The sequence below is a fragment of the Mastacembelus armatus genome, chromosome 14 (genome assembly GCF_900324485.2).
Source record: "Mastacembelus armatus chromosome 14, fMasArm1.2, whole genome shotgun sequence".
NCBI classification, from domain to species: domain Eukaryota; kingdom Metazoa; phylum Chordata; class Actinopteri; order Synbranchiformes; family Mastacembelidae; genus Mastacembelus; species Mastacembelus armatus.
Genome location: NC_046646.1, coordinates 11,799,206 through 11,820,586, shown reverse-complemented (window position 1 = coordinate 11,820,586; position 21,381 = coordinate 11,799,206). Strand labels below are relative to the sequence as shown.

The 21,381-nt window shown below is 39.5% G+C and overlaps 2 protein-coding genes across 3 annotated transcripts in view; one reads left to right on the top strand and one right to left on the bottom strand.

Annotated features, from left to right (window-relative positions):
- nrg2a (neuregulin 2a) overlaps window positions 1-14,187 on the bottom strand; it is a 66,461-nt gene extending 52,274 nt beyond the window's left edge. Inside the window, exon 1 of the mRNA XM_026328128.2 lies at window positions 14,046-14,187. Coding sequence (XP_026183913.1) covers window positions 14,046-14,082 — 37 coding nt within the window. The 5' untranslated portion in view covers window positions 14,083-14,187. The remainder of the gene's footprint in view (window positions 1-14,045) is intronic.
- A 19-nt stretch (window positions 14,188-14,206) lies between these two features.
- Window positions 14,207-20,505, top strand: puraa (purine-rich element binding protein Aa). 2 transcript variants are annotated; one of them, XM_026328132.1, is made up of 2 exons: window positions 14,207-14,341; window positions 18,874-20,505. In XM_026328132.1, the coding sequence occupies exon 2, from the start codon at window positions 18,954-18,956 to the stop codon at window positions 19,809-19,811; it is 858 nt and encodes a 285-aa protein (XP_026183917.1). In that variant the 5' UTR covers window positions 14,207-14,341; window positions 18,874-18,953; the 3' UTR covers window positions 19,812-20,505. The 2 variants fall into 2 exon arrangements, with proteins under 2 accessions (XP_026183917.1, XP_026183918.1); XM_026328133.1 differs by having other exon boundaries at window positions 14,209-14,336.
- The last annotated feature ends 876 nt before the right edge of the window (window positions 20,506-21,381 follow it).

The following is a 21,381-nucleotide window of genomic DNA, read 5'->3' as shown; positions in this document are numbered from 1 at the left end:
GCCAACAGAGCATTAATTGTTGCACAAAAACCCATGCAGTAATAATATAATACTAAATCATGTTTGTGGGGATAAGGATGAAGTGCTAAGACAGGGGGAACACAGGTTAGTGTCAACTTGTTGACCACAATACAAGACTAAAGTCAAATGGCTGACTATGGTGTTACAGAGTTTTGACAGGATAAAAGCCCTCCTGTATTATTTTTCATAATATATTTTGTCTTGTTTTGTTTTGCTGGCTTGCCTGCAGTGTTTTCCTGGCCCATGGCCATTTGCAGTATGATAACTGCCTGCTTGCAAGCCTAATGTCATGGAGACAACAGGCAAATGAAAAGAAACATGCCTAGACAATGTGTAACAAAAGTACACATCCTAACAGATGTGATGGAGAAAAAGCAGAAACAAGGCTACAGGGACTTTCTGTAACAGTGATCTTACTGACTTTTATAAGTACAACAGGCCTCTGTAAGGAATGTTGCTTTCTCATTTAGGGTAAAACACCCCCAGAGTTGAGGGGTATCAATATCACAAGGGAGATATATCCCTCTTTTGTCTGCATTTGCTGCAGTGAAGTGATGGTTAGTGTGCTGGTCTGTGGGCCAGCTGGGACACATCTCAGTTCACCCGTGCGCACACACACCCCTACACACACACACACGCACATACTGAAGCTTGCTCTACACTGCTCACTATCTTTCAACAACAAGCTGAGCAGGGACCAGACGGAAAGAGGTCCTATTTGTGCAGGAAGATAAATACACTTCTGCACCCAGTCCTGTCCCCTCCAGATTAGAGCAACATAATAATGAGCAGGAGCACTGGTGGAAGGTCAGAAGAAAGCAAGGGTAAAGGATAGAGTAACAGCCTACTACCACCCCAAAACATACGTGCACAGACACAGAAAGTCTTTTATCTTGAGTTATCTGAACCGTATATTTCACAACTGACTAAATTAGCAACATTTGTCCTTTGTACCATAGTTTCCATGTCACTGTAACCACTGAGGTGTGTTATTTTTGAAGTATGTCTCATGGGGATTTACTATCTATCTTATTTTTCCCAAAATCATCCACTCTGGAAAAGCTCCAGTACATTACAACTTGATGGTATCACTGTTTTTGTAAACACGTACAGCACGCAAAAGTCAGTGTGTTTGTAAGGGTTTAGTATCTAGTCACCCTATGATGACAGTGAACTGAAATGTGTAAATATCCACATATATAGCCTAAATATTCAGGAATGCATGTATCGAGTTGTTTATCGAAAACGATAAATCAACAGCGTCAATCTTTTATCAGCTTCTCCTTCTGTTACATTTAGGATGGTAGCATTCAATTACAGACCGCAGAATTAGGCAATTCAACCTCCCTCTGCAATGAGTACATGTTTTTTCTAACTCTGCCACAAAGTAGGAGACCCCTTCACTGCTGAGGAAAACATGATTTTCTGCTGGTCCACTTCCAAACACTGCTAACAAACCATTCCATTCAGTTTAAAGTCTTTTCATGTCAAGACACACATCAATCCACACCTACAACATACCTGAGGAAACAAACCTTCTCTCAGGATATGTACTGTGTGTGTGGGGTGAACATGGCCGGACACGTCCCTTAAACACACCAGGAGGCGCCCAGCGGGAGTGCCGGCAGCCCCTCTTTTCAACACTTCGGCACGCTGCACACAAACACAGTTGCCCTTCCCATGGTCCTTTTGTTCCCTATCATTTTGTTGAAGTTCCTGTCATGGACACTGTCACCTTTCTCTGGACATTTATAACTGACAGTTATATTACAATATTGGGCAAAAACTTACTTCAATCCATAGTAGTTTCTAAGGACTGGATGGAACTAGTCATACTTAAATCACTGCACAAATGCAGACAAGCTTCTGAAACTAGCCATCTTACAACTGACGCAGAAAAACATGCATATGCTTGCCGACTCAGAATTATAGCAAATGCACTCTCAGAAATTCAGACAATTACCCAAAGAATAACACACCCAAACACTGGCAAGCATCTACACAGCGCTGTGAGGAAATTTATTTAAATTGCTTACATTTCAAGATACTGGTTTTTGTTCATGTATGTTTTTAAAAAAGTTTATAAAAGTACTACATTGAGTACATTTGGGTAGATACTACCAGATTTTATGCCAATCTTAGTTAATGCTTAGTTTTTTTTATGTTGGAACAGCAACCCTTATAACCATGGCATGACCTAAAAACTGAACATCGCATATTAGCTATAACATGCTCAAATCAACCAGGAGAGAAAAATCAGTGGCCTGGGGCCTCTAGTAAATGAATGCCAGGGAAAAGTCTGCAGTGTCCTACAGCATCATGCTGCTTTATGTGAATCTACCTGACACCCTAGTGAGAATATGTTCAACAGAGCTACAAATGAATGAATAACAGCAGGTTTCATGAAAACTGCTGTAAATAAATGAGGTAAACAGCACCGAGTTGTGCAAGGCCAATGCACCACTGACCAAACACAAAAAGACAGACAAGCACCATCACAGATCTAGCATGCACTATAACTCTGTTCTGCCTCTCACCATTTTAAAATCCAACATTAATAATTGGCTGTCCCCATATCCTGCCAGCAAGGTTGGCACCTTTGTTGCCATTTTACATTTATAATTGATGAGACATTTATTCTTCCACCTTTGAGCTAAAACATGATGCCTTGTCTTGGAGAACATCATCATAAATTAATAATTTCCCCAGAAAAGGTTATAAGCATTGCATTGATGCTATTTTTCCAGGGTTATGATTAGGACATCGTATTTTATGTGCAATAAAAAATAAATAAAAACACAAAAAACAGTGACGCACAAGTTTAACTCATGTTTTCCATCAGGTCGTTACTTGACATATTGTAATAAGACAATACATATTTTGAGGTATAATATTATAAATAAACACAAGCTGGTGCTGACATTGAAGACCTTAAGATGTTTACACAAATCTTTGATACCCAGGTTGTCACCTATAAAACAGTTTATGGAATATTATGGAGTGTGTTTTCTGTGCTGTTACACCCACAGCTAGAAAGTTCTGCAGGCGAATCAACATAGAAATTTGTGCCCGCCAGCTTCACCCTCCCAACTTGTACTGAGCAATAGCAGGTTACTTCTACAACAACATGCCAAAACAATGTTGATCTTGACACTCCTGACAAGTCTGGTGTTACAGGAAATTATACTGGTCCTAAAAAGTATCTGTCAAATGTGAATCTAATCCTATATTGGTATGCATTTGCTGGCACAAAAAGTAGCAAGTGAAATTCCATGACACAGTAACAAGTTTAATACTGGAGGGAGTCAAGCAGCTTAATCTGGTTTCAGATCATTGAAAAACGAGCTTACCTGGGTTTTTCAGAGTTATGCCATTTACATGCATTGATCCAGAGCTGGATTACTGAACTAAACAGGGTTAATAATGGAGCTGTCAATAGATGTAAACAAAGCCAAATGCAGTTAGAACAAGGTTAATAGCCCTGAAACTCATTACTGGCAGCGTTTTTTCCTCATAGATATTTATCAGTCTTTTGGCCAAATATATATTCTGTACATGTAAGACAAATTCAGGGCATAGAACAACATTATTTTGACTATGTGAAAAGAAATGAGCAATAAAGTTTTATTAATTGTTACGAATGACTGATATTTTCTTACACCAACATTTGTTGTACAGTACAAAGTATGTTTAGATTTCAACTTTGCAGATTACTGTGTATGTTTGTATTCTGCCCCTTGATTTTTGGTTTATTTCTGATACTATTTGTGACTTTAAACAGTTAATTTTGTCGTCAACTTCTATGCTGTGCAGAGAAAAAAGGTTTTAAATATTTAATTACATTCACTGGTTGCAGCCTATGAAGGCAGCCCAAGATAGCTGCAAATTAATCAATGATTCAAAAGGTAGGGTAAACTTAAACTGCCTACACAAGGCAGTAGGATACAATTCGTAAAGAGCAGGCCATTATAGACACATCAGGCAGTTGTTCCTGGTGGGAAAAGTTCATACATCCAACTACAAAGCAGGTTTATGTTCTGAAATCTTGTGTTTGTCATTTCATTGTAGGTTTTGTGTTTTTTTTATGACTGGTCTAAGATGATTTTATTCATTTTGGCCTATGACTTATATTTTCTAATGCTAACTGTGCAGCAATACATGCTTTAATCTACACAACTGCTCAAAGTAATGACTGGGCATCTTTTTGAACATGGTCCAATGCTATACATGATTGCTTCTCCCTGAGGGAAACCATTAACGGTTTGTTCAGTCAAAAAATAACACAGCCACTTACGGCTGACTACAGTATTAACAGGGTGAACTAATACTAGAAGGATCGCTTCCTTCTGTGAACAAAGTCAAATCCAAATGGCAGCGACTTTCACAGTTGTTATCCTGTGCATATGTCCCAGACTGTGGGCTTCCGAGTGTTTTTGACACAGCTCCAGCTGCAAGGGCAGGGAGTCTAACAACTGCAGTGACATTCCCAATGGACTCAACCATTCAACTTTTTGGTGTTTTCTCCTGCCTCCTGATCCTGATCATATACTGCCTCATTGTGGTGAAAGCAACATTCTTCAGTGGGTTCATTAACTCAGTGTCCTCATTTTTGGAAAAGTAAAGAGGTAGAATGTAAACTGTGATCAAAGGCAAAATAACGTGATGCTTTTTGGCTGCGATCCTAATATCATATAGATCAATTGGCAAATGTTTATACCTATGATGGAAGGATTTATTTATGGCAATTAAATATCCAAACAACCACTGAATAATGTAGCTAAACACCACAGTATTTCACAAATAAATAAGATCATAGTAAAAAGATAATTAAGTAGTTTAAAGATGTTTGCGTGACACTGTCTTCAAAGTTCTGCTTCATCTGCTGCTCAGTTGTAGGTGTATTATTCCTTACTTTGATATAAAGCATATTTTTCACTCAGTGAATGAGAAACGGCATAACAAACAAATACCAAGTTTGATGTCATAGCCCAATGCTGTCAGAATAAGACAAATGCAAATGTAATTCTGCTACCAAGCCCATAAGATATAAATTTGTGTTCTCTCTGAAATGCATTTCTGTACTAAGTAGTTTTTGCTGCTCTAAAAGCAGCTTTCATCCCACTTCATGAATTCAAGCCAGAGATTATTGGTTGTAACATTAGGTACTAATTGTAAGACTAATCTGCATTCATACCACCAACAGCTGACCCAATCCTGCTCCTCCGTCTGAAGGCTGATTTCAGCCAGCTGTTTGAGAGGCGCAGTTTTGCAGCAGTACTGTAGGTGACATATCAATGTTTCTATTTTTAAAAACACATATTTCTGTAATCCTACAAAGAAAATGGTAACATGAATGTTTCTTGTAATGGGAATGCATGTGCCTTGGCTGATAGACAATAGACAGAGTTAGGCTCTCATGTAACAGAATTTGCAAATGAACAGAATACACTACACACTGATGCAAATGCATATTCGTATTTGTATCTTCAACTTAATACAAAATATAAATATTGTAAGGAGATAAAACATCTTGCACAATGTATAATTTTCCATGAATGTCAGATGTACAGATTTTTTTCTAAAGTTGAAACTACCAACTTGCCATTTTGCTGGTTGCCTTTCTTCCCCAACCTCCCTAATCTGCAGCTAACAAATATTTGAAATTCCTTGGCAATCTCATTGTAGCAGTTTGCAATTATCTGGGGCATATGATTAATTTGATTCATCTGATGAAGCCTTAAACCACATGGCATTGCAGACTTGTTCTCATAGTTCTTATCCAGTTAAACTTAGAGTAAGCCCATTATTCTCCATGAGCCCAGACATAATTCTGTATTACAGTATGGACATTTATAATCACCCAAACCATTGTTTTGGTGTGTACAAAATCAAAGGGCATTATAAACAGACATTCAAAATGTGGAAGATATCTGTCACAGTAAACTACTCGTGTAAGTCTACAATAGTAACACTTGCGCTTCTGTAGTGCAGCACATTAGGGCGCAACTTTAGAGCTTTACTTGCACCACAAACAATGAAGGAGACCTTCTTTATCACAAGTGGGTCATTTTGTGTGATAAGTGTATATACAACATAATCCAAAGCTTTTGACTTACTCTAGTCACATAAAAACACAGCTTTATTTAGGCTTGCTGTTTTTGTAAGTCTTTTAGAGATGTAATCCTGAAAATCTCCAGGTGCACAATTCCCATTTTTGGAAATCCTTAAGCTTAACATGAACTTTGGAGCATTATAACTGAAAATGAAAAAAATAAGACAAATATGATTAAGTTTCAGTTCTTTTTCCACACCTTAATTATTTTGTGTATTGTGTCAGGCATTGTTCAATGTCCTGACTCTTTGAAACTTTGACTGAACAGTTAGAAAATGGTATTTTGCATTAGCTGTCATGAAGGCAGGGTGCCTAATTAAGTGTGTTGCTAACAAACTATAGAGGGTTTGATCCAGTTTACTGCTACAGGAGTACCAGGCAGCTGTTTTTATTTGAAAGATTTCTGTAAGTGCACAACCTGCCTACCAACAAACAGGAGACAGACTAAGTTGGTGACTAGAAAATACTTGAGAACATAAATGTATGTATTTTGACCAAAACAAAGACAAGAAGAGTGAATACTGGGCTTAGATTCATAATATGGAACGTTACTCCGAATGCTGACGTTATACATGTTCACAAATATCTGAAAGTGCTACGGCAAAGACAGCTGGATGCACTCAAAAAGAGTTTTCAGATTTAATCAGTGATCAAGATAACTGAAAAGCTTTGCAGACATACCGTTTGTTAACATCTAGCAATAATAAATTGATAAGCCAATAATCTGTAAGGCAGATGTGTTTGTTTGCTTGCTGTAATGGCCCAAAATAAAGTCCATCAAGCATCAAGTTCCACTGTGTTCTCCAAACTATTGAAATGAATTGTATTTGTGTATCCAAAATATACTCTATTTACAGAAATTTTCTTTTGGTTTGCTCACTTTTATATTTGCTAAAACAATATTAATCTATAGCTGAAGATTATTATTTTACTATGTTAGCCTATAGGCCAAATTTCTTAACTATTAATCACTGTATGTATTTATCGTTTAACAATTCAAATATTCTATCATAAGACTTTTATATAATAAAGATATAAAGTTCTTGTGTTTAACTACAGCAAAATTCAATCCAGTGAAATTAAACAGAGAAGCTCAGTTATTCCAGCAGCAGGCAAAATACACCAGTATACTGTCCGTATTCTATTTATTGCATGTTATAGCTTTTCCAATACAAGTCCAAAAACAACAGTATACTTATTTCCAACTCACATCTGCTTTGCAACAGCTGTGAAAACAGGTAAAAACCAGCCTGAGCTCAACAATGAAAACTGGTCTGTCACTACAGAAAAATTCTCACTTTTGCAGACACGAAGGACAGAGGCCCATTATGACCACTCTGTCATAATAATGGCTTGTAAAAATTGTTTTAGTTAATGTGGAGTACAAGTCTGAGTGATTGTGAGAAAATGCCTATAGGACAGGAAAATGAGTAGCCAATTACTGTAAATGGCCGTGCCCTTTTGTCATACGTCTTATAAATATACATCAAGCTCTCTTGTCAGAGTAGAGTAGCTGAGTGGAGATTCAGCACAGCAGACAGTCGACATAAATGACCCAGTGAACAAACCAATCCTCATAAATGTACAGTGCATCCTCAGTCAAAACAATCCATATATCCATTTAACAAGTCCCATTAGCCTCTACCTCTGCCCACGGTTAGAGACACTACATTACTAATAGTTGAAAACACTGCACTCATTTGAAAAAACACACATCCTGTACACAACAATTATATTGCTGGTGAAATACAGTAAATTAACACCTTCGTCACAATCAAAACATTTTGATTGCCTTGAGGGTGCTAACTGGGAAGAGCAGAACCCAGTAGCCAACAGCAGCTGTCATTCATGTTCTATGTCTAGCTCTTCCAAGGAACTCTCTCAATTTAAAGAAGGATGCATAGCTCAGGGCTAAACTCTGCCTGTCTACCACCTCAATACAACAGCTGCGACCTGCATGCAGTGGGACTTCAGTGACAGATCAGTGAGCATGCATTCACAAACTGATACACTGCATTCAGCGAGTGTGAATTCAGAACAAGTTACGTTACATTATTTACTTCTTCTACAATGATCTGTACTGTTTTGTTTTTTTTTTTTTAAACTGTTAACAATGCCCCCACCACTCTGCATACACCCCAAAACAAAATGCACTTAAGCAGGTCTCCTCCATGAAGTCTATAGATAGATGAAAAGTTAGGGGCCTTACCTATGACATTTGTTTCATAATACAAAGTTGTGGTTTAGGAAACATAAGGGATAAAAACATTGTTAAGCTAAATAATTAGACCAAACTAAAAGACAGATGTCACATATTTCAAATTTCTGTTCAAAGCGCAGCAATGTCAGACTTTCTCCCGAGTGAAAACATATCCTCTCTCTTTGACGAATATGTCATTTTCATTCCTGTCACTTCATCTCATTATCTCTTGATAATGAAAAAGCAGTAAATAGTATATAGCACAGCACCCAATCAGGTTTGGTAATAGAAGGTAATCAGGAAATTCTAACTTTAGCAGTTTCTGTCATAAAAAAGACTCACTGTCTGAACAGATTCAGATTTCACTTATGGGTAATGTATTAAAAAAAAAAAAAAAAAACGCACATGTATGCATACACATTTGTAAATAAGGCAGCACCCTGGTTCAGTATGTCTATTCCACATCCAACATATATTCAAAAAGCTAAAAAGTGCAAATATGAAGTGTGCAATGAGAAGTAGGTCATATGGGCTTATGTCATCACTTCAGGTGGCTGCAGTTACACTGTATATAGGCCACTATGAAACAAATGTAAAATATACATGTGCATGGATGACAAGGCAGCAAAGCTTCCACTTAAACATAGTGTTCTGTCATCATCAGTGACTAGTCAAACCAGCACTTTAAGGAAATACTTGCTGTCCTGTGTTTACACTACATTACAGTAGGTGACAGATGTTTACAGTCTATACTGCAGTCTTTCTTCTTTTACAGTATATAATATAAACAAAGTTGCAGTTTCAATCAGATACAAAATAATCTGCTTGAGACACTGGCAGCAAGCATGAGGGACAGATTTGATAGCGCAACATAAGCCTGTGTTTACATATGTCTGATATATTCTATATCAGAAGAAGTGCGTTTCTTATTTTTCCTTTTTTGACAGGAACCTGGAGCTCCCAGCTGACCTGACCAGTCCTAAGGAGGGGGTGCAGGTGGTAAGTGCTGTAAGTAGCCTGTTTTTCAAGCAGCGCTTAAGACCCCAAAGACAATAACTGCATCACTTTGAGATCAGTACAGTAAGTACGTGCAGTCCCCTGGTCCATGCACTTGGGAGTTAGTGTACCTATGCACATAAGGGATTTAAGGTAAATTGGGATGTGTGTTAAGTGGTCTTGAAATCCCTGTTGAATGAACACAAAGCTGCATATGCAGCAGTTCAAGGCTAGGACATAATAGACCATAATATGGATGCAATAATATACTGCTATGAAACTTAATGAGAGAGCAAAAAGCAGTCACTAGAACATTGCTGATCTTTATTCCCTGTTGGGTAAAGGAGGGAGCTCAAAGGAATAAAGGATGTCTAGGGAGTGACTGTTTATCAGTCTGGATGAAATGCTATGTTGAAAATGGCATGACTGGGCAGGAGATCAGTCATGGGATCACATTGACAGCCCACCAGAGCAACATTTTCTACATATTTTGTCAGGTATTAGAATTAAATAAGAGATCTGCAGTGACCCAGAAAGTGGGTGTGGCAACTATCTCAGGTAACAAAGTGAGGTGGCTGTGCCAATTCTATGATATCACTGGCAAGCTTTGCTTCATGGTAGATAAATTGATGGGGTGTTCAAGGACCCTAAGTGGTAATAAGGTCAATTTTCTGTTACCTCTCTAGTGTTATGAGGAGCATAAAAACCAGTGATGGTGGCAAAAATCAAGAAGCAAGGGGAGCATTTGTGTCTCCTGAGTACATGGTAAGAGGATTTTCTAAGGCAGCAGTACAGCGCATACATCATGTTCTAGGCCACAACACTTGAACTGTGCGTACTTAACCAATGGAGCTAAAAAGACTTTTCTATGACATATTCTTTAACTGGCTCAATGGATTAAAATTAATGAAGCCTCACATTTTGAAGATGTGTTACAGGCTGACCATCACTGGACAATACATAGAGTATCTCAACTTTTGAGAAATGTTTAAGATCCAGTTACTGACACTGATACTACTTAATTCCTTATTACTGATACTAGTACCTGAAGAAGTAGACAGTGATTTTACCCTGGAAGAGAGAGAAAACATTTGAACTCTCACAAATCTTGTGGCAGAAGACCCCATAAAATCTGTCACTAAATGATGCACAATTTATAACGAAATGTGTCTGTGCATTCATCATGTGAATGTATGTATTTGTGTGAAGCCTACTGTGCCAACATTAGTGCACCAGTAAGCTACTTTCTACTTTATTTCTGTAGCCTAAACACAATTATCAGCATTGATTTTCATTTGTAAAATCTTATCACATGCGGTGTGGAGGACAGACAGTAAGCAACAGCAGAAACGAATCAAACACATGAATATCACCAGTGACAATAAATATGGGCCTACTAAAAATAAACAAACACCTTAGTACAGATAAAATGTGCCTAGTGTAACTTTAAAATTACTCCCTAAGGGCGACATCTACTGACCAAGGTCCATTCCTGAACTACTTGTGGATGGATTTAAAAAAAAAAAAAAAAAAAAAAAAGAGAAAGTGCAGTCTTTGGTGGTGTACTTGATCACTTGAAATTTTCAACAACAACCCCATCAATTCCTGGTTAGGTCTACAACACACACCGGTAGCTCTCTTAAGAGAACTTAGACTACGTTAGGCTATGCCAAAGTGCGGGGTATTAAAGCATTAAAGCAGGGCGTGAGGCTAAATATAGCCTAGGAACCAATTTGCTTAAGGCAGCGTGATTTTCCACACGTGACACTGGTAATACAGGCCGCTGTCCCTGGTGCTGAAATTATACCGAGTCCATGAAACGCATGTGCTCGGTGTTAAGAAGAGGCAACATTTTTGTAAAACAGAAATTTGTGGACTATAAGTCAAGGAAAAATAAAACCTGCAATGCTAAGTGTTTAAAATGTCTAGAGGAATAATACGGGTTTGCTGGTTGCAGATAGTTGATACACATAAACTGCAATTCCTCACAAGCAACAGTGCGAGGCGCATGTCTGATGCAGTTCAGAGGAGAGAGAATAGGAGAGAGAAAGAGAGAAAGAGAGTTTGATTGATCATGTGGGCTATAGGAGCCTGCGAGAGTTGTCGAAAATTGCTGCATAGCCGCCCCTTAGGCACCTATCTGGTACCCGCTGTCTCCAAACCATGCTGTGTCCATAATAACCACAATACACCATGAGTGCCCGTTACCAAAAGCCTAAGCCATGGGCTGCTATCAGACCGATCATTCTTCCGGGTTGGACTTCACCGGTAGTCCACAATACATTAACTTACCGCAGTCCTCACACAAGATCTTCCCAACATCCTTTTTTAGGTTCTTTCCACTCGTGTCCAGAGGCGCATACGATGCTTTAAAAACCAAGGGCTCGTCAGTGGGGTCCATGAAAAAAATGTACTTGTGGTTCTTCTTCACTTTGGTGCACGAAGCCTCAGATCCAAACTCCCCCACGGTGACGAGCTGTTCTCGCTCCAGACCCCCGCTGTTTAGAGGCCAAACATCCAGCACTTTGACATTCACACGGTACGGCTCCGCGGAGACGTTCACAGGCGTAGACTGCACCTTGCCCTCAATCACCACGGCGGATTTGTAAGCCTGGTCCTGCAGGGAATTCAAACTCGGGGAGTAGCAGGCGAATGAGACCCCGATGACCAGCATGGATAAATGTACTGAATCAAGCCTCATGCCGCCTGCTTTGGCTCGGTGGTCGCTGGTCGCGTTGCGGCAGGTCTCTCTCGGCTGCGGGGCGATGGCGATGGAGCTGGGTTGAATGAAGAGACAGCAAGTAGGCTCCAGTAGCACGGCAGCGCGGCAGACCTTGCATAAGTGTCCATGCCATCGGGATCCGCTGCTTTTTCGAATAATTTTCAATGGGTAAACAGCAGCCTTGAAACGGGGAAACCGCGGGATGATGCTGGGTTTCAAATCCAGTCACTGCTCTCTGTTAATAATAAGGCATTGTAGATAGGCTAAGCAAAGAATTGGCAGATTCTCCCCTCCATAAGATGCCCCCTATGCTGCCATAGTAGCCTTAACTGCAACACGACGCCACTCTTATCTTTGCCCAAAAATTGCAGTGGCGGGGTACCGCTATGATGGTTTTCTGTATCATCTGCAGCGGAGGGAAAAGACGCAAAATGCTGCAGTGAACCACAAGTTTGGTAGTCCTGTCGCAAAACAAAAGCCACGTTTCATTCCAAAAAAAATGAAACAATATTTCTGCTCGGCAGCTATAGCCTGACGCTAATACGCTGCCTTCTACAGCGGCTCTCTCCGCCTCCCCCTCTACCCACAGACGGAGAGAAAATAATGCCGATTGCCAAGGGGCTCCGGCAGCAAAAACGCAGGATTGGAGCTCTGAGATACAGTCAGCCGATGGACCAGAGGGTCGATCTCCTCACTCCTAAAACCCAGTTACTGTAGCCTATGTCAATCACTCCATGGCGTTTTTTCAGCGGTAATCTCACGTTATAATGAAACAAACCAAATCCTAAATCCATGACTGTCCTTCCTCAAATCGCATTTTACTGTAGCCAAGGCATCATTCCAAAAATGAAACAGATTCACATTGAGAAATGCGGCCGCATATAGTCCAGCGGGCCGAGAGAATTCATATGGCTGCGATGACTAAGGCTGCGAAAGCATTTCAGATTCTTCAAGATACTGTTTTGAATGAGTTTTGCGTGTCATCCCATTAAGCCATGCCCTGCATTCAGGTCACATTCGCTGCTCTGCCTCTGAAAAAACTGATGTTGAAGCACCGCATCATATCCATACAGCTAAAAGAGCTGCAAGACACTGCTCCAAAGCAGAGAAAACTACTTGAATCACTTCAGAGTTAGAAAATTCTGCCTGGGTTTTTATCATTATAATGTTATGTTATGTTCACAGGGTAACGTACAGCTCTAAGGGCACTTTGCAAAAGGCCAAGACCTAAATAAGACACCCATTTAAACATAGGAATATTATCACGTTTATCGTCTACAGTGGCAATGTTTAGGTGAAGTTCTGACTTAATAGTTTGGTTTAGCCTAAATACCAAATATAATGCGGATACATGAGGTTCTGCTGACAACATTCACAAAGAGCGACATCTGCTGACCAGAGTATTTATGAGCACATCGACTCTTGCTGTAAATGCTGCTGTAAATCAAAAATAAAAGCAATAAAATAAGGAAAAACCAGAGTAGGCTACCAAATGTGAAGTCTGCCCAATAAAATATCTATGAAATAACCACGTTATCAGTTAGGGCAAAACGCCAAAACCCCACGATTGTCAGAACAACGCATTAGTTTTTAAATTCTTACTAAACCAACACTTTTATTTACGATTTCCTGCTTGTAAATGTCCTGTAAACCTCACAAGAGACCCAGTCTGCTCTCCATGGTGCTGAAATTGTACAAGGCCTATAAATTTGGCCTATAGAGTGCTGATGTCAGACAAGCATAAAATCGGTTAGTACAGTGTTAGCTGAGGTTCTCTTCCCTGAAAAACAGTAGTGTGCTTTTTAAACAACTCTGACACACACACACACATGTGTGTCACATGTGTCATTCAAGGCTGCAACAGTGATTTTCCTGAAAGACTAAACCACACCGTGAAGTGGATCCAAGCCACATGATTAGAGGGGAAAAAGGCGATGCTCACTTAATTCTTTAGACACTGCCCTCCATTACAGCTGCCCATAACGTTGCCCTACCTGTTACCATCAGAAGGCAAAGTTGCAACTCCTCCATAACACCAAAAGGAGGCGCCCGTTCCACCAGTGCGTGTTGACATCAGAGGAGAAACGTACGGCGTTGATCTTGTGCGTGTGTCGCTCTCCGTGCCACGACTCGTCGTTTCTGGTCCATCTTGTGCAGCAAACAGAAGCAGTCCGCCGTGCTGTCATAAAGGCCTCCGAGCATATTCACATGTTTCTTTCTGCTTGTCTCGTCTCCTGCGGCACGCCGTCGAGGCTTTAAGGCGCTCCGCGTGCAGACAGAGCAGGGTAAGGTAGGTTATGGGATCTCGCTTGGTGGAATGACGCTTTATTTACGTGCCATTGGGATTGTTACTGTCCTGCAGCATTTAAGTGTCCTTACGCGCAGCCAATGCTTCGCAGAGTATAACATAACATACACCATACGGCCGTGAGTCTGCTCTGAAATAATAATGAGGCTGCGTTTGGAGCGGCGCCACAGCATTCCTGTGTTGGGATGTAGGGCAAAACTTTGTGAGGTGATCACACCAGCGGCCTTTTAGAAACTACGACGACACCTTTTTGAGCCTCCAATCTCCAATCTTTTGAGCCTCCAATCTCCAATGGAAGTGGCATCGGTATCACAACTGCTTTTTTTTTCTCGGGTTGATGTTCATTATTAGAAATTGGTCTAGAAAGAGCCTAAAGAGTTTTGACTGACTGATTAATTAAAACTGACGGGTTGTCTGGCAGCTGATAAACAGGGTCTAGAGTCTAACAGGATAAAAGTCAAAATATGCCATATAAACATTTTTTTTATAAAGTCTGATGAAATTCTTAATGGGATTTTTTTTTCTTCTTGAGGCCCAACACAGGAGATATTACATCCTACGGAGGTTAAATAGAAAGTAGATATGTAATTCCTATACAACAATGCCTTGTCTAGGTTTTAAGTTATACAGGACCTATTTTGCATTCACCCAGACGTGTGTTTATCACATCTATTTAATTGGCTGATGAAAATAAATAGAGCGACACATCATTGTCACCTCCAGTCGTTTAACTAATAATAGAAAGAAAGTAATGAATTAAAAACATTGACTCCAGTTTAACGGGGCAGACAATAAAGTAAGTTTATATGTTGAGATGAGGTCAAACCCACTAAACATATATATCATCTATTTCTGCATAAAATGCTTATATGGGTATAAATTATGCTGGACATCAAAATAAACCCGACATCTTTTTAACACACTGAAATGTATTTAACTTTAATTCCTTCTTACTTAGGTGAATGTTTGTGTCTTAAGATCACTAATCTATTCATCTTTTTTACCTACCCTAAACAAGGCATGACTGGATTTTGTGTGACAAGTGGCGATTGCTGGTGGAGCTGATGAGGAGGAAATATCTGAATTATCATTATTATTTTATTATTTTTATTTATTTATTGGTTGGCCTAACAAATCTCAAAATAGTTTAAGTTTAAAGACTAAGAAAGAAAGCCTTAGATAAAAGCTTAAAGAACTAAATCAGAAACTCAGATCACATACACAAATGTGTGCACAGCAGGCCAAATGTTATTTAGAGTAGCCTACTGTTTTTCAATAAATGAACAGTACTATTTCTCATGTGTTTTGTAGTGCTTTTGGGCTAATTGACTGCTATGCTATATTATAAATAACATTTTACCTTTCCAATAAGATTTTTATTTGATCTTTTTTTATATGGCTGTGGCCTAAAAATTACTAGTGGGAATAACTTGCTCAGCTTGTTTTCTTCGTTTTCTTTAGCATTATTAAGTAATACCACAGTGTATGCTCCACCATGGGATATTGTTTAATTATTTTATCTGCTTTTTTAACTTTAAGATTATTGCAGTGTTGTAGTATGAAGTGTGTAAAACTTCATTTACAAAAAGTTTTTTTTTTGTTTTTTTTTTAATATTGTATTGAAATAATCAATAGTTACTGGCATCTTATTTCTTAAGGTGAATATGTTAAAAATAGGTCTTCTAGTTTCTGGGTTTATTTTTTATTTTTTTTGCTGAACTCCACTAAGGCCTTCAAACCCCCTTCAGGACACCTACACCAAATGTCCGGGATCAACTTGGTCTCTTTCTTTTTTTATTCAGTTCTGTCAATGTGATAAAATAATTTGCATTATAAAATAATATCACATAAACTCTCAAATCTGAGAAAACGGATCACTGATGAAATTGCACAACGGATATGGACTGAAAGTGCTGTGAATGAGCCTTGAGCTAAAACAAGGATTAAGCTGCTGCCCATCTTCTTTTATTCGGACTGACTACTTTGTACTTGACAGCGAGCCCTCCGCACGGCAGGAGTCCTCAGAACATATCGATCTAACAGAGGAAAAGGCGTCCGTGAAATGCACAAGGCTAGCCTAAAAATCTAAGTGAAAATCTTCTATATTATTAGTACATGCTAATACGGATATTTTATCGTATTACATGAAATTTGACCTAGAAGATCCTCAGCCTGCCTGAGTTTTTTTTCCCCATTGACAAACTGCTGCTTTAGCCTCTAGATTCGTTCTTTCGGGAAATTAAAAAACAACCTTGTTTACCATTTTCTTATAGCAGAGGATTTAGAAATGCTCAAGTTAAAAAAAAACAAAAAAACATTTAACCTCTAATAAAGTGTGAGGAGAATCGTACATAAAAAAGCAAATTGACACAAATGAATTTAGACAAAAAGGAAGGCCTATAAAATCTGTGCTTAAAGTGAAGTCTGCGCAACTTGTGGAGAGAGTATCGCCAGCACGAGAATTTATTTGTACAAGCAATAACAGATAAATCTTGTTTGTGAACTATTGAAAAAAAAAATTAAATAGATAAATACATTTTCTAATAATATAACATTATAAAGGCAAAAATTTAATTGTAAAGGATTTTGAATATTCTCAAATGTTCAGGTGAGAAATGTTTATGAGCTATTTTTAAGTGAACAACATTTTCACAACATCATCTCATATATGGTCTAATAGTCTATAAATGCGTAGGCCTACATTTAAACATGGACAGGCTGTGGTCCTGTCTTAGACTGACAGTCTATGCTACTGGCTGCAAACGTCTAAAGCTGCATAATAACAGCACAGCAAATTATGGGCATTAAGTGCATCCATATCGATGCCAGGTGCTATAGAAAAAAACACCACTGACTCAGTTATCATCACTACAAATGATGTTGATTGTGCCAACAGCCATGTCGTGAATTGGCCTCATGTGCAGCTACATGAATTAATAAGAAAAAGGCCTATATATGGTAAACAGCTAAGTGGTAGTCCACTGAAACACACCATTAAGACCAAGTTACAATCTGTATCTGAGAAAAACGCATCTAAAATAGCCTGTGGTCGTGACTAAAGTGTTGACTTAAGTCATAAATAAGATGACTTCAGAGACACAGTGTGGACTTAAGTCATAAAACAGATTACTTCAGAGATACCTAGTATAAAAAAACTCAATAAACCTGACCTGATAGTGGCACCAAGGCCGAGGATAAAAATGAAGCTTTTGTTCCATTTGCGGCCTTCAGAGTGCGCCCGCTGATCTGTAATTTGGCCAACATGTGTTTGGACCAAAGGCCTCACCAGAGTACGGGTGGAGTGATTTTAAAGATTTCCTATTAAGTTTTGTTAATTAAATTTTTTCCTCGGTGGAAATTCCGCACTTAAAAAGACCTGAAGCTGACCACAGACACAGTTCACTAAAGGAAGAAACAGCCGGGTTTCATCAGCCTCTGTTAAACCCTAGGGGGTGAGTAATAATAACCTACCAAAATAATGGATTCATCTAACTAGAAGTAACAAGCAAACATTGCTATCGCAACAGCAATGAGATGACACCGTGCGGTAAGGTCGTCTTGCCTGTGCATCCGTAAATATTGTCCCTAAACCCACTGTATTAGATTAAACGGCTACCATATGCCCTTTTTACACACGTTTAGGCAAAACTACTCTTCAACGGCAGAAAATCACAGACGTATTTGACTTGTGACAGGCGAAATTCTAATGTAGGCCAATTTTTGAAACTAGGCTAAATAGGTTGATGTTGCCCGATTCATATGGAAAGTATCTGTTTTTGAAGTAAGTAAATAAAATAAATTATAGGCTAGTGTCGTCACTAAAGCATATAAAGGTCAATGTGGACCAGTTAAATCAGGATCTGGCTACAGGCCCGTCTGTAAATTAAAGCAAATCTCATTCGTGTTTCTTAACCTAATAATATTATTTTATCACGAGCACCTATTAATACAATTTAAATATTTAAAAATATATATTTATTTTTCCAATAAGGCCTTTTGACTTGCTTGAGGCGCGAAGCGCAAACTTTAGGAAATAAGAGTTACCTTGACAGGACTTTCTCACAGCTTGCAAATCAATGACTTTGGCCCAATTTTACAAGCGGGAACGAAAGTCCTGCACAAAAGACAGTAAAAATAAGCAGTCAATGTTTGTGTCACGTCACCACAACTAATGCATAGTTTGTAAAATCCTTAGTAGATGAAATGGGTGGATTACTGGGACACACGTGAGGTTAATAAGGGCTACATTGGAAGGATTTGTGTTTTCTGCTCTTACTTTAAAACAGAGGGCAAGCCAGGGTCTTTCCAGGCAGCACAGCAAAAACACCCCAATGTCCGGAAGCTGTATCGAAAGTCGAAACTTAACCACACCGGGAGAGACGCAGTATTGCCCCCCCGAAACAACCGCTGGTTTCGTTTCAATGAAAACGACATGACATTACAGCGGGTGACAGAAAACACACCGTCCTGGCTCTGCATTAACCGCTTCCCCTCGCTTTTATACCTCTGTGTAGATCTCGCGAGAGCTCCGGCGTTCGCTGTGGCTGGCCGTGGCTTTGCAGCAGACAGAGGGAGAAGGCAGGCAGGCAGCATCATGGCGGACAGAGACAGTGGAAGTGAACAGGGAGGAGCAGCCACGGGCCCAGGCTTCGGTTCCATGCACCTAGCGACAGGAGGGGCGGGCTCGGCTTCCGGGCTCCAGCATGAGACACAAGAGCTGGCGTCGAAGCGGGTTGACATCCAAAACAAACGCTTCTACTTGGACGTTAAGCAGAACGCGAAAGGCCGCTTCTTAAAGATAGCAGAAGTCGGGGCCGGTGGAAACAAGAGCCGCCTCACTCTCTCCATGTCCGTGGCGGTCGAGTTCCGTGACTACTTGGGGGACTTCATCGAACATTATGCCCAGCTGGGTCCGAGCAACCCGGGAATGGTACAAGATGAGCCCAGGCGAGCACTTAAAAGCGAGTTCTTGGTCCGAGAAAATCGGAAATACTACATGGATCTGAAAGAGAACCAGAGGGGACGGTTTCTGAGGATTCGACAGACCGTTAACCGGGGGCCCGGTTTGGGATCCACGCAAGGCCAGACGATTGCTCTGCCTGCCCAGGGACTTATTGAGTTTCGTGATGCTTTGGCTAAACTTATTGACGATTACGGTGTAGAGGACGAACCTGCAGAGTTGCCCGAAGGGTCATCATTGACTGTGGACAACAAACGCTTTTTCTTCGACGTCGGATCCAATAAGTATGGTGTGTTCATGAGGGTAAGCGAGGTGAAGCCAACGTACCGCAACTCAATTACGGTACCCTATAAAGTGTGGTCCAAATTTGGGAATACTTTCTGTAAATACGCCGAGGAGATGAAGAAGATCCAGGAGAAACAGCGGGAGAAAAGGGCATGCGAGCTGCAGCAACAAGAGGAGATGCAGGCGGACGATGGAGACGAGGATTGATATAGAGAGCAAAAAAGAAAAAAAAAGAGGAAAAAAAAAGAAAAACATGCAAGATTAATGAAAATAACAAGAGAAATATAATTAAAAACTCTACTGTATAAAGAAAGAAATCTAAAGGTTTAACTGTAATGGTTTAACTCCAAGGGAGCATCACCCACAATATAAGAAACCTCCACAACCTGACAGTTATGACATGTTGTCACTCATCGCTGGATGTTACCCCACTTATCCACCATTAATACAGTTAACAGGCTGCTAAACAAAGTAATAACATTATATTGAACATTGTTTCCTACTTGACAAACAATATTGAACTGAGTGTTTATTTCCCTTATTAACAGAAAACTTTTGTACCAGTTAAAGCTATTGTAAAAAAAAAAAAAAAAAAAGTGTTTGCAATGTTCAAATGGAAATATTGCCGAGTTCTGAGGAACAGATGTTTCATGTGAGCTAATGACTTCAGCACAAATCAGATATATTAATTTTTAAACCAAAATTCAAAAACTTTGTAAAAGGTTGTCACATGTACTTGCCATCCTATTTACCTTTACCTGTGAGTAGAGATGTGTTTACACATAAATCATAAGAGGGCTAGGCCTGCTTCGGAAACTGGTTAGATGTCATGCAGTATAAAAAGGAACATGTAGGCATTTTCATGAGATGAAAATAAGTGCTCTATTTGTTGTGCAATATGCATTGCATAAAAATCAAATATATTGAACTGGTCAATGAATTTTGACATGATGACATTTGCCAGAGGCATTCAAAGAAATATTAATATTGTAATTTTTGTTTCAGTTGAAATTGTTGCCATGCAGATGGATATATTATAGACTACCTTTGTGTCTCGTTGTTAATGCAATGTGTTCATTTTAAAGGTACTAAATGTGTATTTGATATAGGAAATGCAGTGACAACATGTAGCAAATGGCCCGAATTGCAGATTACTTCACAAGACAGACACCCCGCACATAGCTGTGTTGATTGGCTTAGTGGTCTGAAAAAAAGAGGCAACTTTCAGCAGAGCATTATTGATTAGCACGTTTGAAACAAAAACATATTGTGATCTTGTCCAGTCATAAAAGTCTAAATGGTGCCAAGGAGTGCTGTTGCTGCATGTTAATCTGCACTAAGATAGATTTTGTTGGTCTCCCAAAATATTGGCTCAAGGACCCCTCCATACGTATCTTTATCTGCCCATATTGTACGAATCTCAAGTCTGAGTACTGAGTGATTCCATCCAATGGCTTGGTGTAGTTATAGTGGAAGTTGTTTCGCAGTGTAATTGTAAAAGGAGCGATCTTGCGAACTGTAATTCTAATATCATCATCACACTATGAGGAGGGCCACTGAGGAGCACGCCACGGTGGAGATGGTTCAATTCACCTGTTGGTAAACCTCCATATGAGTACTGGTGGATGTGCCCATGCCTACAAGTTTAGATCTGAAGGTGTAAAGTTCACTGGGGCTACTTTAGATACATGCTTGTAGCTCTGCTTTAGATTTGTAAGCCCAAATATCTACTTGGGGGTGATTCACTTTTGGGCTAATTGTATATACTTGGGCTGCC

Coding starts and splice junctions, on each gene's coding strand:
- puraa (XM_026328132.1), top strand. CDS start 18,954: ATGGCGGACAGAGACAGTGGAAGTGAACAGGGAGGAGCAGCCACGGGC.